We start from the raw sequence: 15,375 nt of genomic DNA, 5'->3' as shown, positions 1-15,375 counted from the left end.
TTTAACTTAATTTTGTAGACATTATGTAAATTTTCAGGTATTTGTTTTCCTTCAAAAAGGGCATGGTTCAAGATTTGTAGTCTAGAAGGTTTCAGGCCTAGAGCAGAAATTCATTAAAATAATAAATTAATTAAAGTCCTTCCTTAAGTACAGTTTTTACAAAGCTGTGTCATATAAGCTGGAACACGAGGTGTACAAATTTCAAACTAATTTTACTTTCAAGGTCTGCAAAAGTGCTTGTGGTAAGTTGCTAACACTAGGAAGATCGACAAAACTTTATTTCCTGCTAGTTTATTTTTCATTACTATTTAACAGAGGCTTCTTTACATTAGTTCTATTTTTAGATAATTCTAAACACAAAATTACACTCTGATTCTTATGGCATATTACTCATTTAATAGAACCCCTACATTTAACTGCACAGTGACCAGCCTTTAAACAATGAAAGCTGTGCCCTTTATCTTTAAAAAGGTTTTGCCTTTCTAAAAATGGAATTTTTTCAACATTTAAACAAACGATTTTCCACTGCAAAAAAACACATTTCTTAGCAGGAAAATCAGCTCTCAACAAAGTAATAATACTTGCTGCCGTTGATGGTCATTTGTGAACTGTTTTAATAGATTTATTTTCACAGGACATTTCTTTCTTCAAACTAAAAGTGGCCATAGCTAAATATATGTGCTCTTCAGATTCTACTTCTGATTTCAAAAATATTTTAATAAACTGTCCAGTCTAAGCTTGGACTCTGGTTCATGGTCAGCATTTGCATTTCTTTGATGGGCTGTTAAAATTCGTCAGCTAAATAAGATTCACTTAAAGAAAAAAAAGTGCAGCACTTTTATCTGTGATGCCGACGTTTTCTGGAACCTCATTTGTCATTTCAAATTATAATTTCCATATCTCAAAACCAATTTTAACAATTCTCTCACATAAACTTCCACCTGAAAGTTGTTTCAACCAAAACGAGTCTTCAAACATTCTATGAACCTTGGATAATTAGCATCTGTAGCCAGGAAATCTCTATAACTTCCCTTGCACATGAACCCTGAGCAGTCAGCTGTAAGGTTATAGACTCAGGGGTACGAAATTTGGTACATACGTGCATCTAGACAAGAGCCAGTGCACCTCGAAGCAATTTTTTTCAAAATTCAAATGTGATTTGTTTCATTTTATGTTTTTTGATGAAATTGCATTAAATCAATATTAGCCTTTGTTGCTGATATAAGCACCATTGCTACTCGGAAAAAGCGATAATTCTGTGCAGTTTTTAAATTTAATGTTTCTCTTGGATACTGGATGTTTGTCAACAGAAGGCAATGAGAAGTTGGTAAATTCATTTATTAGGATAATTAGTATTTGCATTAAAGGATATTGCTTATTTCATAGTAATTTTTTGTCTGTAATACATTTTTATTGTATTTCTTTGGGGGGGGATGTATTTGTTCTGCAGAGTAAAATTCTGTGCAGTTTGTAAACTTAATGTTTGGTGTTCCTTTAAAGCATTTTTCTGGTACATTTAAAAAACAAACGAAGGCTGGCCGTGTTGTGGCTAGTATTAAATAAAATATTAAGTTTCTGTTTAAATTGTCGAGTCTTAGTTGAGTCATTTTAAATAAAGGAATAAATTAATTTCACTACTTTTAACATTCATTATTAGCAGAATAATTCAGAGGGTTATAGTTGCTTGCAAGGTTATAAATTATTAAAACAATATAGTTTGTTATAAGTCAGTAAGAAATATCAAATGGATATTGTACTTTTATCAGAAAAAGCCGTAGTTACACCTAGAAATATCTTGCCCTGAGGTATAAATGCGCATCTTATCTGAACAAAGCCTTTTAAGCAGATTTTGTCAAATTGTCAGAGTTACTGTATGGTCTGAAAATGTTATGTTGAGAGACTGTAATTTAGAAACCAGCATGTTGGTGGTGATGATTTATTATGTAATTATTACTTCAAATGTGTGACCAATATTTTTTTTTTTTTTCCTGCAGCTGATGTTTTGTGTAATTTATGCACCCTGATTTTTTCTGTGAAGTAATGTACATCATTGTGAAAAATAAGCAGTTATATAATTAACATGTTTGCAGTAGTGACTGCTTTTAACATTGAAAGAAATTATTGAAAAAATAATTGTTTTTTAACTATAGGGTGCCATTATGTTTATGAAGTCACAAATGAAGTGCACAGTTGCTCTTCTGTAGAAACATACTATCAATGTGGTGTTCAAGAACCAAGAGCAAATATGTTATTAGAATTACTGTGTTCACTGGTAGCTGAACCTTGTTTCAACTTCCTTCGTACTCAAGAGCAACTGGGTGATTATTCATTCCATTTTCTTTCATCTACCAAATCATGTGTAATTACTCTAAATTTATCCCAATTTTCTTTTCCAGGTTATATTGTGTATAGTGGTGTTAGACGTACAAATGGAGCACAAGGGATAAGGATTCTTGTTCAGTCTGACAAGTCACCATGCTACATTGATGGAAAAATTGAAGCTTTCATTCAGTATTTCGATGTAAGTTTTGTAAATTACTTAACATAGATTTTATTTTTCACCTGTTACATATTCATTTCTGAAGAAAATGTGTAAATATCTTCAGTAGAAAAACAATATAAAAAAGTATTTTCTATATATAATGTCAGTTCTGTTACATTTGCTACAATAAAAGAGTAGGATTTTCCTTTGTGTTGCACTAAGCTTTTGAGAAATATGTGCAAATGTTGTGTGTAAGAATATCTCATTCATGTTTTAAAAACACACAGCTGATATTTTATATTAGCAATTTTCTTTTTAAGCTTTTAGTAAATCAACATAAACATTTTGGGCGATTTAACTGCTTTCTTTATATTAAAATCTGCTTTTGTAATATATTCTGGATATTAATTTTTTAGCATTTTTAAATTAATGAAAATAGTCCTTTCAACGTTTTTCAGTAAAGAGATAATAAACCTGTACAAGCTATAGGGATGTGTGATTCTTCTGCAATAGTTAAAGCCATTGGTAGAAATTTTTTCTGTGAATCCTGCGCTACATATTCTGAAGGTATTTCATGAATGTTTGGTTTATTTGATTATGGCAAAGTATTTAAAGGGTTGTCTGCATAAAGGGAGGGATGTTCATGAATGATTTTTGTAAGGGCAATGCATTCAGCCAGCTTCTTCACCAGGATTCGAACCCCGGAGTGTGTTCAGCACCTTTACTGTTTTGTTGCTGGTGAGCACTTTTTGTGTAACATGAAAAGAAGATGGTGTTTAGTGGCTACCAAAAATTAGTTGTGTGCATTACCTAAAAATGAGGCTTAAAACTTGAAAAGCCTAAGACAATGATGAGCCATGACTTTTAATGAAGGGGGCTATGTATGAAGAAAATGTATAAGCTTTCTAAGATAACCTCACAGAGACAGTGGTTCTAGTTACCCTCACAGAGACAGTGGTTCTAGTTACCCTAGAGAGATGGAATTCAGTTTAGTGTTTTTTTTTTTTTATGTTCACAGATATGGCAGTCACATTCAGAAGAGACCATCACAATGTTTATTATATTCTGGTTATGAATACTTATGAGGATAATAATGGTTAAAATACTCTGATCAGTTTACAAAAATTATACAAAAAGGGGAAGTCGAAATGATCTTGCCGTAGTTATTTTATTTTTTAGTTTGATGGATGTCATAAAAATTAATAACTAGTTATCAAAATTTTATCTCAAAGGGAATGCAAAGCCAGCAAAACAAATTATTATTTTGCATATCAATAATCATTTTGAAATTGTATTATATTTCACTTTGGAATTATGAGTATGATGTTTCATGCATCTACAAATGAATACATGTAGAGTAGATCAACTATTTGTCATTGTTTTTCTGTCTGTTGAAACTATATTATCGGAAAAATCATGAAGACATGCGATCCTGACCATTGTGTTGTGGCACCAACAACCATTGAGTGCTTTGTCAAAATGTCATCAGGGGTTGCTTGTATATATGCTTCATAATGATTACTTGTATGTAATGCTTCAATGCAATCCTTTATCGTGAAATTATTAGGAGAAATAAGAATCCAATGACAAGTGTAATGGCCCTAAGAAGAAAATAGAACTTGTTGTATGTCAAGTTTATGCGATGCATAATGCAACTCATGGACATAGCATTAATGTCTAACACCTTAGCAAGGTCTCAAGTGGTTGCATACTGATCTTGCACATATTCTCGCATGCGGGCCTCATCAACATCAGCAGACCAGCCAGGGTGCTTTGCTTCTTGAATGTCATAATTCTTGTGCTTGAACTTTCCATACCAAACCTCCACAGTGTCATAATACAACATTAGTACCTAAAGCTCTATACATGATTTGGTGACATTCTGTAGCTGACTTTTTGGAACATAACTGGAATTAAATGATAGCTCTAATCTGGTAACATAATAGTTTCATTTCAGATGCCTTGTACTTAATGACAACAATATTTTTTTACAATTTTCACAACACAGCATTCTAAAGCAAGTCTAATTGAAATGCCAAAAATTTGACAAAATATGTTTAAACATGGTAACACAAACTGTTTGCGCAGGCGATATTTGCGATGACAGAAAACTTTCATTAGAACCCAGTACAAGGAATAAAGAAACATAAAATGTTGAATGAATGTATGTATGCGATCTGTTGGCAGAAGCACATTCTGTATCTGAAGCTTGAAATTGGTCTGCAGACACAGAATTTGTCTCATCAAAGGCAGCTGTGAATCTGAGAAAATGGCAAAGTAATTCAAAGGAACTTTTGAAAAATTTGGAATGATGTAGGATTTATGGGTATTATTTGGAACACTAGAAACAGATGAATTTAGTTTTGACAATACTCCTAGTTTGCCATTGTTGGGGATAGACAGAACATAAAAAGAGACGTTTTGCAGTTAGCATGTAAAATTTATGACCCTGTGGGATTAACTATGACATTTGTAAGTAGAGGGAAGATTCTGTTTCAAGAATTATGGGAGATAAGTGTAGGATGAGATGAAGAGTTAAATGATAATTTGTAAGTTAAATTTGAGAACTTGTGTAAGGATGTTTCTAAATTGGATACTTTATCAATATCTAGATTTTATTTCAAAACAGATATCATGGAATTCCAGTTGCATATTTTTGCTGATGCTATTAAATTAGCATTCAGAGCTTTTGAATATGTCAGTTACAAAACATGATCTGAAATTTTTAAAATTTACTTTGCCACATCTAAATCAAGGGTTGCACCAGTGAACAACTTATCTTTGCCATGGTTAGAATTGATGGCAACAAGAATACTCAGCTTCCTAAAACCCATTTGTAACACGCAGGATAATTACTTCTTGTGGACTGATTCCGCAATAGTTTTCTGCTTCATCCACCGAAATGCGAAGCAGGGGAAGCCTTTTGTCAGGAATAGAGTTAGTGAAATTCAAGAAATATCTGATCCTTGGAGGCACTGCATCAGTCAAGACAATCCAGCTGATGTGATATCAGGATTTTAATGTAATATCAGGTGGAGCAGCAGATTTGATAAACAATAATAAAAGCTAGAAGGCTCAATTGGCTGATAAAAAAATAGCCTTTCAGTTGATATTCTGGCTATGGAGGAACCGACATCAAAGTGAATGTGACATTTGGAAAAAATAAGGAAAATTAGATTAACTTTCTAGATTTGAACAAATATAGTTCAATTTCAAAGCTGTACAGAATAACAGCCTTTGCTAAGATATTCATATTTAATGCAAGAAGTAAAAGTAAGGAGGACAGACTTCAAGCTGAATTAAGTGCAGGGAAAATTTGTGGTGCAGAAACTTATTTCTGAAGAAATCAAAGATTCAAAATTTGAACTCAACTTTAGACGAGAAAGAAATTATTGTAGTTGGCAGGAAATTGCTAGAATTATAGATGAAGTTTTATGAAAAATATCCAATGTGATTGCCTACAAAACACAAATTTATTGAACTTATAATTAAGGATGCTCGCAAGAAGGTATATCATACAGGAATTTCTGATATGCTAGTCCAAACTTGAGAAAGATTTTGGATTATAAGAGGATGACAGTGTATAAAGTCTGTTCTAAAGGATACATAATGTGTAAATGTTATAATGCTCATCCAGATGTGCAAGTTACAGCACAAATGCCAGTTGACAGAATTGCAGAATCACCACCTTTTGCGGCAGGGATAGACCTTCCTGGTCTGCTCTTTTTAAGAAGTAAGCAATGGCAATAAATTTTATATACTTTCTTTACCTGTTTTGTGTTCTGTCATCTACATGGACAATGCTAAAATGAGCAGAAGTGACTTATATCAAATATGAAGAAGAATTAATCACCCTGATATAAAGGAATAATTTTCATCCCACAACAGGAAATGAAAATACATCCCTGAAAGAGGAGCATGGTAGACTGGATTGTGTGAAAGAAAGGTCAGATCAGTAAAAGCAAGTTTGAGGAAAGCAATTATAGTGTGGAGAATTTGAGACATTTCTGATCGAAATTGAGGGAGTATAAATTCAATACCTTTAATGTATACCTATTCAAAAGCCAGAAGGACCGTTTCTGTTAACACCTGCACATTTATTACTTGCCAAAATAATGTATACTTATTCAAAAGCCAGAAGGACCATTTCTGTTAACACCTGCACATTTATTACTTGCCAAAATAATGTTGAGTTTGCTTTACATAAAACTGAGCAATTCAGGCTTTCCAAACAAGGCTATTTTATTGAAACATTTTATTTACAGAGAAAACTTATGTATTCTGGAAGAGAAAGAAAAATGAATATTTTATGAGCCTGTGATCAGCACACACAGTAAAGAACTCAAAAGAAGCCCAGAATTTCAAAATTAATCATATGGTGTTGAATGGCAATTAACATTTCCACGAAACATTTGAAAAATAGGTAAGATCATTGAAGCTTCCCCTGGCTATGGTGGACAAGTAAGATCTTATGGTATTAAAACTAAAGATGAACAACTCAGAGACCAGTCCAACTCCTGTACCTATTTGAAATACAAGACTAAAGTGCTTTATGATTGTCTTTTAAGGACTCTGATTATTTTACAGTCTTTATTTGAATTTGTTATTAACACTTAATTTGTAATCTACATTTGCTATTGAATATTTTAATGTTATTATTTAGCGTTATTTTAAGTATAATGTAGTACTTTATGCTTACAATATTATTTTGCAAAATTTAATTGAAATTATACAAAGATTTATATCAAAACAGAAGAGAAACATGGTAAAGTCAAACACAAAATTAGATGCATATTTCTTTGCTTCTAATGAAGTGGAAGCTGTGCCTGTGTGCCTTCAAAATTGATTAAGTTCTTGATTAAATCTACACCAAGCACAAGGATGTTGCTTTGTTAATTTTAAAGATTTATATAATTTGTCCATTCATTAGATTAAGCTTGAAATGTTATTAGATTTATGTAATAGTTAGAAAATTATTCATGTGATACTACAATTTATGAAAATTTGAGTTGTGATCAACTTAGTTCATCCCTGGGGAGAATGTGTAGAGAATTTTTTAGGGCAGATGAAGCTATGTGTAGATAATATTTGATTGTGTTTTAAATTAGAAAGAAGTTGCCCCCATGTAATGACAGAATTATAATTGCTCATGTTAAATAAATATTTTATTATTTTGTGTTATTCAAGAATTCAGCCTAGTTGAGTCATGGCTCACTTATTCGTGAATATTGCAGATTGCTATTAGCCTAGATCTCACTCCAAGAAAATTTATTTAGAAAAGAATATATCATTTTATACGAATCATGGGAAAATTTAAATTTCTTACAACCTGCCACCAATAGTTACCGATATATCAAATTCAGTTAGAAAAACAGGTGAAATCAACTAATCCTTCCTTACATAGAACTAGTGAGAAACAAGTTTTTCCATTCCTGTGAAAGCCTTACTATGCACAAATTGTGTGCAGTTAGAAAAGAGATGTACATTTAATGCTTTTGAATGTTAAGCAAAAGTATATTTGAAGGATTTAATAAATAAAATATTAGGGAATTAGCCTAGTCCTTCTAGAGCATTGATGGCATTGCCACTGACCTAAGTCTTGAGCTTGTGATCGATATTGGGAATATATAAAGTCAGTCCAGATCAGGTATTCCTAAGGGGGTCGGTTTTCTCTGGGGTTCGATGAAATGTTAAAAGGGGCCAATAATAATCAAGGAGATGATAGCTGAATAGGTATTGCCATATGATCAGCATGGTCAAGATCCCACTGATTACAGAAGAAATTGTTAATAAAAATTTTTATTGATATAAGACAATATACTGATTATCTTCGGTTTTTGTTCTAAAATTGACTTTATATTGGCACTGAATCGAAAAGATCCGTTACTTGGAACCCTAAAATGAACTTCACTCGATTGTCTTTATTGAAAAGAATTGTACAGTCAAAAATCGTTAATTCGGACACCCATAATCCGGAATGATCTATAATCTGGACCTCAAAGCTGCAAACTTTCTGCCCATGCGTCAATGCAAATTTGCGTTGATGCATGCACGTAATGCCTTTACGCATGCCCATAATACATTTACGCATGCGCGTTTAATGTATAACGAGCAGTATAAGCTAAGCTAAAATTATCTAATTATCTAGTTCAGTTAATGTTGCAGATTGCGTTGTTCCTTAATCTTCGAATTGGAACCGGCTTATTATTTTTTGCAGACTGTTAGAGCAATTTTATAAAAGTAAGTTGAAACTTTCGATTATGTCAAATAGAATTTCCGATGCTGGATCTACAAAGGGAAAGCATGTTTCGATGTCCGTCAAACAAAAAGTGGTATTGCTGCAAAAAATGGATAAAGGTTCCTTTGTTTTTCAACCATTCCAAAATCTGTTTATCAATTTCACGCTGCTCTGCGTGGGGAAGGGGGGACGCCACGGCGCTCAATGAACTGGAAGTTGATCTGTCAGCACTATCCTTATCTTCAGGGCAGATGTTTTTATTTTATTCGGCTTATAATGTAGCATTTCATCTCAATGTACTCCGTCTTTGATATGATTTAAATCAAATTCCTCATAATTATAAATGTCACGAATCCAAATCAAATACAGTCAAAAGTCGTTAATTCGGAATGATCTATAATCCGGACCTCAAAGCTAAAAACCTTCTTCGCATGCGCCGCATTGACACATGCGCATAGGCGTTTATGCGTGCGCGTAAGACCTCTTACGACTGCGCATCTGCGTGTGCGCAAGCGCAGAATATGTTTTCGCGTGCACGTTTTATGTATAACGGACGGTATAAGCTAAAATTATCTAATTATCTATTTCAGTTAATGTTGACTATGCGTAATGTATGCTTTACGCATGCCGGCGTTGAAAGAAATGTTTAATAAAGTAAACAAATAAATATTCAGCTTTTTTTTTTTTTTTTTTTTTTTTTTTGTGTGTGTGTGTGTGTGTGTGTAAATTTTGATACTTTTTAGGTCATAATTGCTATTTATTTCATAAATTACAGCTTCATATTTTTAATTTCATAATTTCTGCATGCCATCTTACCAGATTTAAACTGATGATCTATAATCCGGAAAAATCGATAATCCGGAATCGCCGAAGTCCCGACAAGTCCGGATTAAAGACTTTTGTCTGTATTTCCTCTAAAGATATATTATTATATACAAGCCACTTAGAAAATTTGCATGATTTTAATGTTTGCTTCGAACACATTGAATATTTGAGTGTACCAGTATGACTCATTAAACGCTAATATCTGATCTCTATAATATGATGCAAGAAGGGGTGATTGCACTGAAGAAGGATGTTCAAGCACAAGTCTTATTCAGAGCACATGGTAACTATATTTTGGAATATAAGAATTATTCAAGAGAAATATAGCAAAGTAAAAGGTTGTTACTGAAACAACATTATTTACTTTCTCTGCTTCTTTCCTAGCAGAAGTATGTTTTAGTGAAGTCAGTAATTTACTACAAGAAATGAGTTTAAAGTTGATTTAAAAATTAAATAATTTTTATACCAAATATTAAAAAATTGCACTGTGCCGCCATTACATTAACCCAAATCGAATTTTCGTGCAGTTAGGATCTGTGATTTTGTTTCTGAATGCTTGTTTAGATTTTAAAAATTAATAATAGAGAAATAATGAAACATAAATCTAACAAACCATTTTTTTTCCAAATTATTTAATATTCTTAGTATAATTGTTATCTTTAAGTTATTTATATTATATACAATTATGTGTATTATGAATATGTTGCAAGCTGTGTATTATAAAGAAAAATGTAAGGGGTCAATGAAAGAAAACAATTGTGAATTCTTGCTCCAGATTGTTTACTGCAACAATAAAAGGTTAGCATCAAAGTATTGTGCTCACTCTTTTATTTATTGCAATACTATTAAAAAAAGTATTCACACTTGTGGTGGATTGAACTGCCATTCTTTGAACCTTGCCATACATGAAAAAGTGTTATGTGTCAACCAGAAGTTGGTTGATAATGATCTGTATGGATGATGGTTGCTGGAAATTACCTAGATAGGTCTAATGAATTTCTTTCCCATCAGTTTCAAAAATTTTAAATCAATAATATGCTCTCTAAGTAGTTTTCTTGGAATACAAATTTAGCAGAATAAAGAGATATTTTTTATGTTGAGCTTATATAAATAAAATTCTAAGTCATAATATATCCAAGACATTCTTAGAATTCTAGAAGAATTCTAGAATCACAGAATTCTATGTGAGCTGAGTGGAAATGTCAGTGATATGCACTTAAAAATGAAGTTTCTTATCATGCAGCAACTTGTTCGTTAATGTATTTAATGAATTTTATAAAGATATTGTCTTTTCACTTGGATGTGCTGTGGGAAGCTATTAAAATCCACCACAAGCTGAATGGTTTTAGTTATCTGCATCTGTGGGGAATGAGAAACTGGCACACGTGAGTGCTCAGAAAGCTTGTCTCAGCTGCTTCAGCGTTGTGACTATTGTAGGTTTTCACATTGTTGGTACAGAAGCCATGATGATAAGTAAAGGAACTTGTGATATATATTCTTCTCAGCAATGAATCACATAATGGAGGCTCAGAACAGGCACAGGAAATGATTTTTCATGTACTTCTCTGTATTAACTAAGATCTGTTTTATAAACCATGATTCTAAATTTGAAGACATTCACTGGCGCTATCTTTGCTGGAGATGTAAAGATATGAGCTCAACAACTGGAATTATAGTAAACTATGCAGATGAAACTCTTTTAGTTAAGTCTACTAATTTCAAAAATCAGTAGCACTTTTAACTGAAGCTGAGTTTGTTGCTACTAATAAAGAAATAAATGAATTAATATAAAGCAGCTTTTTAATCAAATTCTAAGAACTTCAATAGATTATAAGTTTAAATGCATCAAAATTCCAGAATTCCATGAATAGTCTCCAAATGAGATTCTCCTTCAAAATTCGGAAGGAGCTGTAGAAAGTCATACTGCAGCTCATAAGATGCCCAAGGGCTATACCAACAATAGACACAGTCCTACACTCCCTGTTGCCGTAAAATTCTTAAGCTGGTCAGGCAAGTGAGATACTACATGAAAGAGCTTCATGAAAGGACAAAGCATGTTAATAGTGAAAATCAAATTGCTGCAGAACATATTAATAGTTAATGGTTTAGATGTGATAATTACTTAAACCATTAACTTCAACAAACACCATTTAACATTCAGGTATCCCCCACTTATCCAGTGGGTCAGGAACTATAGCACTGTCAGAACTTCAAGTCATCAGAATTCAAGCAATAAAAGTGAGTATATATATATATATATATATTATTTATAGGGAGTGGGTATATATATATATATATATACAGGGTGATTATAATTAAAGTTTAAGTTTCAAAACGCTATAAAAAAAGAACCACTGATGAAAATGATGTGAAATTTGAAAGGAATGTTATTGAAAAATGCGGAAAGCGTATGGCAGAAGAAAAAAATTAGTTTCAAAAGTTAGCAACAGATGGCGCTGTAAGCGGCAGAATCACGACGAGAAACGAGAAATGATTCGTGAAACAATGGCTAAGGTGGAAGTTACACATTAAAACGCATTGACAAATTAGAATTGTTGAATAATTTTATTTGCATGACTGTACATATCACATCGAAAGGGACAAATCGGTTTCAAGAGTTTTGCGGCGACATACCACATAAGAACCATTCATCAAAGAAGTTCGGAACTGTCGCGAGACTGGCGCAAAACATGTTCAATATGGCGTCCACCGTTGTGTGCAACAAGTTGAAAGTGACAAACAGCATGTTCCACAACGGATCGCAGTGTCTCCGAGGTGATGTTCAGAATGTGTTGCGAAATACGTGCCTTTAATTCCGCTAAATTTGCAATTGGAGCACGGAACACAACATCCTTCAGATACTCCCACAGCCAGAAATCACACGGAGTAAGATCAGGCGATCGAAATGGCCAGGATGTAGGGAAATGACGGCTGATAATTCGAGCATTTCCGAAATGGCGCCTCAGCAGCTGTTTCACGGGATGTGCAATGTGCGGAGGAGCGCCATCTTGCATAAAAATGATTTCATCCACACATCCATGCTGTTGCAGACCTGGAATCACGTGGTTGCACAAAAGAGACGCATACCTCTGACCAGTGACGGTTGCGGGAACAGGACCGGAAGCACCCGTTTCCTCGAAAAAATATGGTTGTAGGATGAATGATGCCGTAAAGCCACACCATACTGTGACCTTTTCAGGATGAAGTGGTACGGGGTGCGTTGCCAGTGGATTTTCTGTTGCCCATATTCGACAATTCTGGGTATTCACGTATCCTGTCAGATGGAAATGGGCTTCATCTGTCCACAAAATTTTCCACGGCCATTCATTATCCACTTCCATGCGAGCCAGGAATTCTAACGCAAACGTCTCCATAGCTGTCAGGTCAGACGGAAGCAACTCCTGCACATGGCCAATTTTGTACGGATAGCATTGCAGAATGTTTCGCACAATTTTCAGCACTGTGATCATAGGCCTGTCCAATGTTCGGACAATTCCTCGTGCACTGCACGGTTGCACACCACCGGCCGACCCCTCCGTTAATGCTGTGGCCACTTCTTCAACTACCGTCGAATGGACTCGTTTTCTCCCTCTACCAGATTGCACATCAAACGAACTTATCGTTTCGAATTTTTGCATCATTTTCTTTAGACCTACGACACTCATTGGACTAACGCCTTCTTTTATACCCTTCAGTGTCCTGAAGTTTTGCAGAGCTACTCTTGACAATCATCATTCTTGTAATACAGCTTTACGAGCAGAGCGCGGTCCTGCAGTGAAACACCCATGGCGAACGTCTGAGACGCGAAATGAGGAACAGCCTGGTACCTGGTGGCTTTATAACACTGAAATTTAACTAACATTTTAATTTAAGCCTTCTTTCGCTTGCAGCGCCATCTGTTGCTAACTTTTGAAACTAAATTTTTTCTTCTGCCATACGCTTTCCGCCTTCTTCAATAACATTCCTTTCAAATTTGACGTCATTTTCATGAGTGGTTCTTTTTTTTATAGCGGTTTGAAACTTAAACTTTAATTATAATCACCCTGTATATATATTATTTTTTTAGCTAACAAATGCATTTTAGTCTTCAAAAGTTGTAATTAAAGTATTACATATTATTTACAAATATGTGTAAAAGATAAAAAGCATTCTTTCAATAAAATAAACAAGATTACTTCTGGGTGTTCAAAATATGTTTGACAATGTAAAAACTGGTTGGTAAATGCAATAGTGTGAGAGCTATCTTTAAAATGTGGGCCAGTGAAAAAATTCTGGACTCCTGTAAAGTATTCAAAAATTATTTCAAAATCTAACAATAATGTATCAGTAGTACTGATTATCTTGAAAGTTTCTCAAGTAAGGACTAGTGTGAAGATATATGTAAGTCGGTCAATAAAGAAAGGTTTGCATGTGGCAAAAAAGCAGGATGTAATGTAAAATTAATAGCACACATGTAGGTTTGAGAGATGTGCTAGCAGGATCTTGTAGATTATAAGTTTTGAACATTTATTTTTCTTAACCAACACATTTAAACCTACAATTTACTTGTGAGTTTAAAAGATGACACTAATGGTCTAGTCATTTTTTCAAAATTATGTGGCTATTGAGAGGTATATTGCCCTCTTTTGACATGCAAGCATACATGGAAGTGTGATGTCGTATTCAAGTGAAATAGAAAATAAGGTTTTTATGTGCCAAAAATGTGTCCCTCTGCCCAGTCTCTCAGAAAAATCTTTAGAGGAAATTCCACAGTGGTCATCACTGCATGTGTTGATGAAGTGATTCAAAGGAATGGAAGGGTAATTGATGCATTTTGCGTTTAAACAGAGTCTTAGAGAAACAGAGTCCCAGAGAGAGCTAGGGCATTGTTCATCATCTTGTAAGGGATGTTTTGCTATATACTACAGAGAGTGTTCCTTTAATGAATTCTTTTTAATGCAGTTGTGTTGGAGATTATCAGATAACACTGGAAGAAATGTGAAAAAGTTTCTCCCAGCTAACCACACTATCTAAAAATTATAATTCAGTTAATTCTAGAAAATATTAGCAGGATCTCTTTGCTAGAACAAAAGAACAAGAAAATTTCACAGCTTTCAATAATATAAAATGTGAAACAATACTAATCAAAGTAATTTTTCAGTTTTTAATCAGGTATGTGTTCACATAGGTTATGTGTGTTCAGATTTCAGTTGTGATGTGTGTTAATTTGGTCCTAGAGCATTGGAAATTTTAAGTACCACTTTATCAGACATATGTTATGTATATCTCAATACTTGACTTTTGATTATGTTATGTTCCAACAAATACATTAAAAATTGTGTATTCAGTATGTTAGAAATGAAACAGTACATTTTGCGAAGTAACAGACATGCAAAGAAATTCAGAAATGCTTCAAAGTCTATGAGTTAATAGCCATAATCAACAGTGTTGTAATATATGCAGATCAATACTTAAAACGTAAAATGCTCCAAGTTATAATTATGTATCATATTTGGTACTATAATCTCCCCAACATTTTTCAGTTAAAGTTTATCAATAAAAAAATAACTACATCCTGTTGTGTGTAACCTTCTTTGCCTATGAATACTATATAGGATAAAGACCATGCTGTGTGTAGCTTTACATTCATTAGATATCAATCACTGGTAAATTTTATTTGCAGTTGGAAAGTAGATCATTCCTATTAGAATTCCTCATTTGCATATTTTCATGTACTTTAATAGAACTTGTTTTTTGTAAGGATGCAGTTGGTAGTGTTTCTTAAGGTAGATTTCATAATGTGAAGTGACCTTTCCTCTTTACAGCAGTGAATGAGTGGAATATTTATTTC

At 33.5% G+C, this 15,375-nt stretch overlaps 1 protein-coding gene across 3 annotated transcripts in view; it reads left to right on the top strand.

The window, feature by feature from the left end:
* Positions 1 to 15,375, top strand: part of Ide (Insulin degrading metalloproteinase) — a 215,347-nt gene that overhangs the window by 168,204 nt on the left and 31,768 nt on the right. For all 3 annotated transcript variants that reach the window (XM_085809700.1, XM_035365568.2, XM_085809701.1), the window contains 2 exons: positions 2,151 to 2,318; positions 2,397 to 2,521. In XM_085809700.1, coding sequence (XP_085665826.1) covers positions 2,151 to 2,318; positions 2,397 to 2,521 — 293 coding nt within the window. The remainder of the gene's footprint in view (positions 1 to 2,150; positions 2,319 to 2,396; positions 2,522 to 15,375) is intronic.

Source organism: Stegodyphus dumicola, chromosome X2, assembly GCF_044657685.1.
Source record: "Stegodyphus dumicola isolate Sdum_Otavi_A_Nest chromosome X2, ASM4465768v1".
NCBI classification, from domain to species: Eukaryota; Metazoa; Arthropoda; class Arachnida; order Araneae; family Eresidae; genus Stegodyphus; species Stegodyphus dumicola.
The sequence above is the reverse complement of the archived record's forward strand: the minus strand, read 5'-3'. Positions and strand labels throughout refer to the sequence as shown.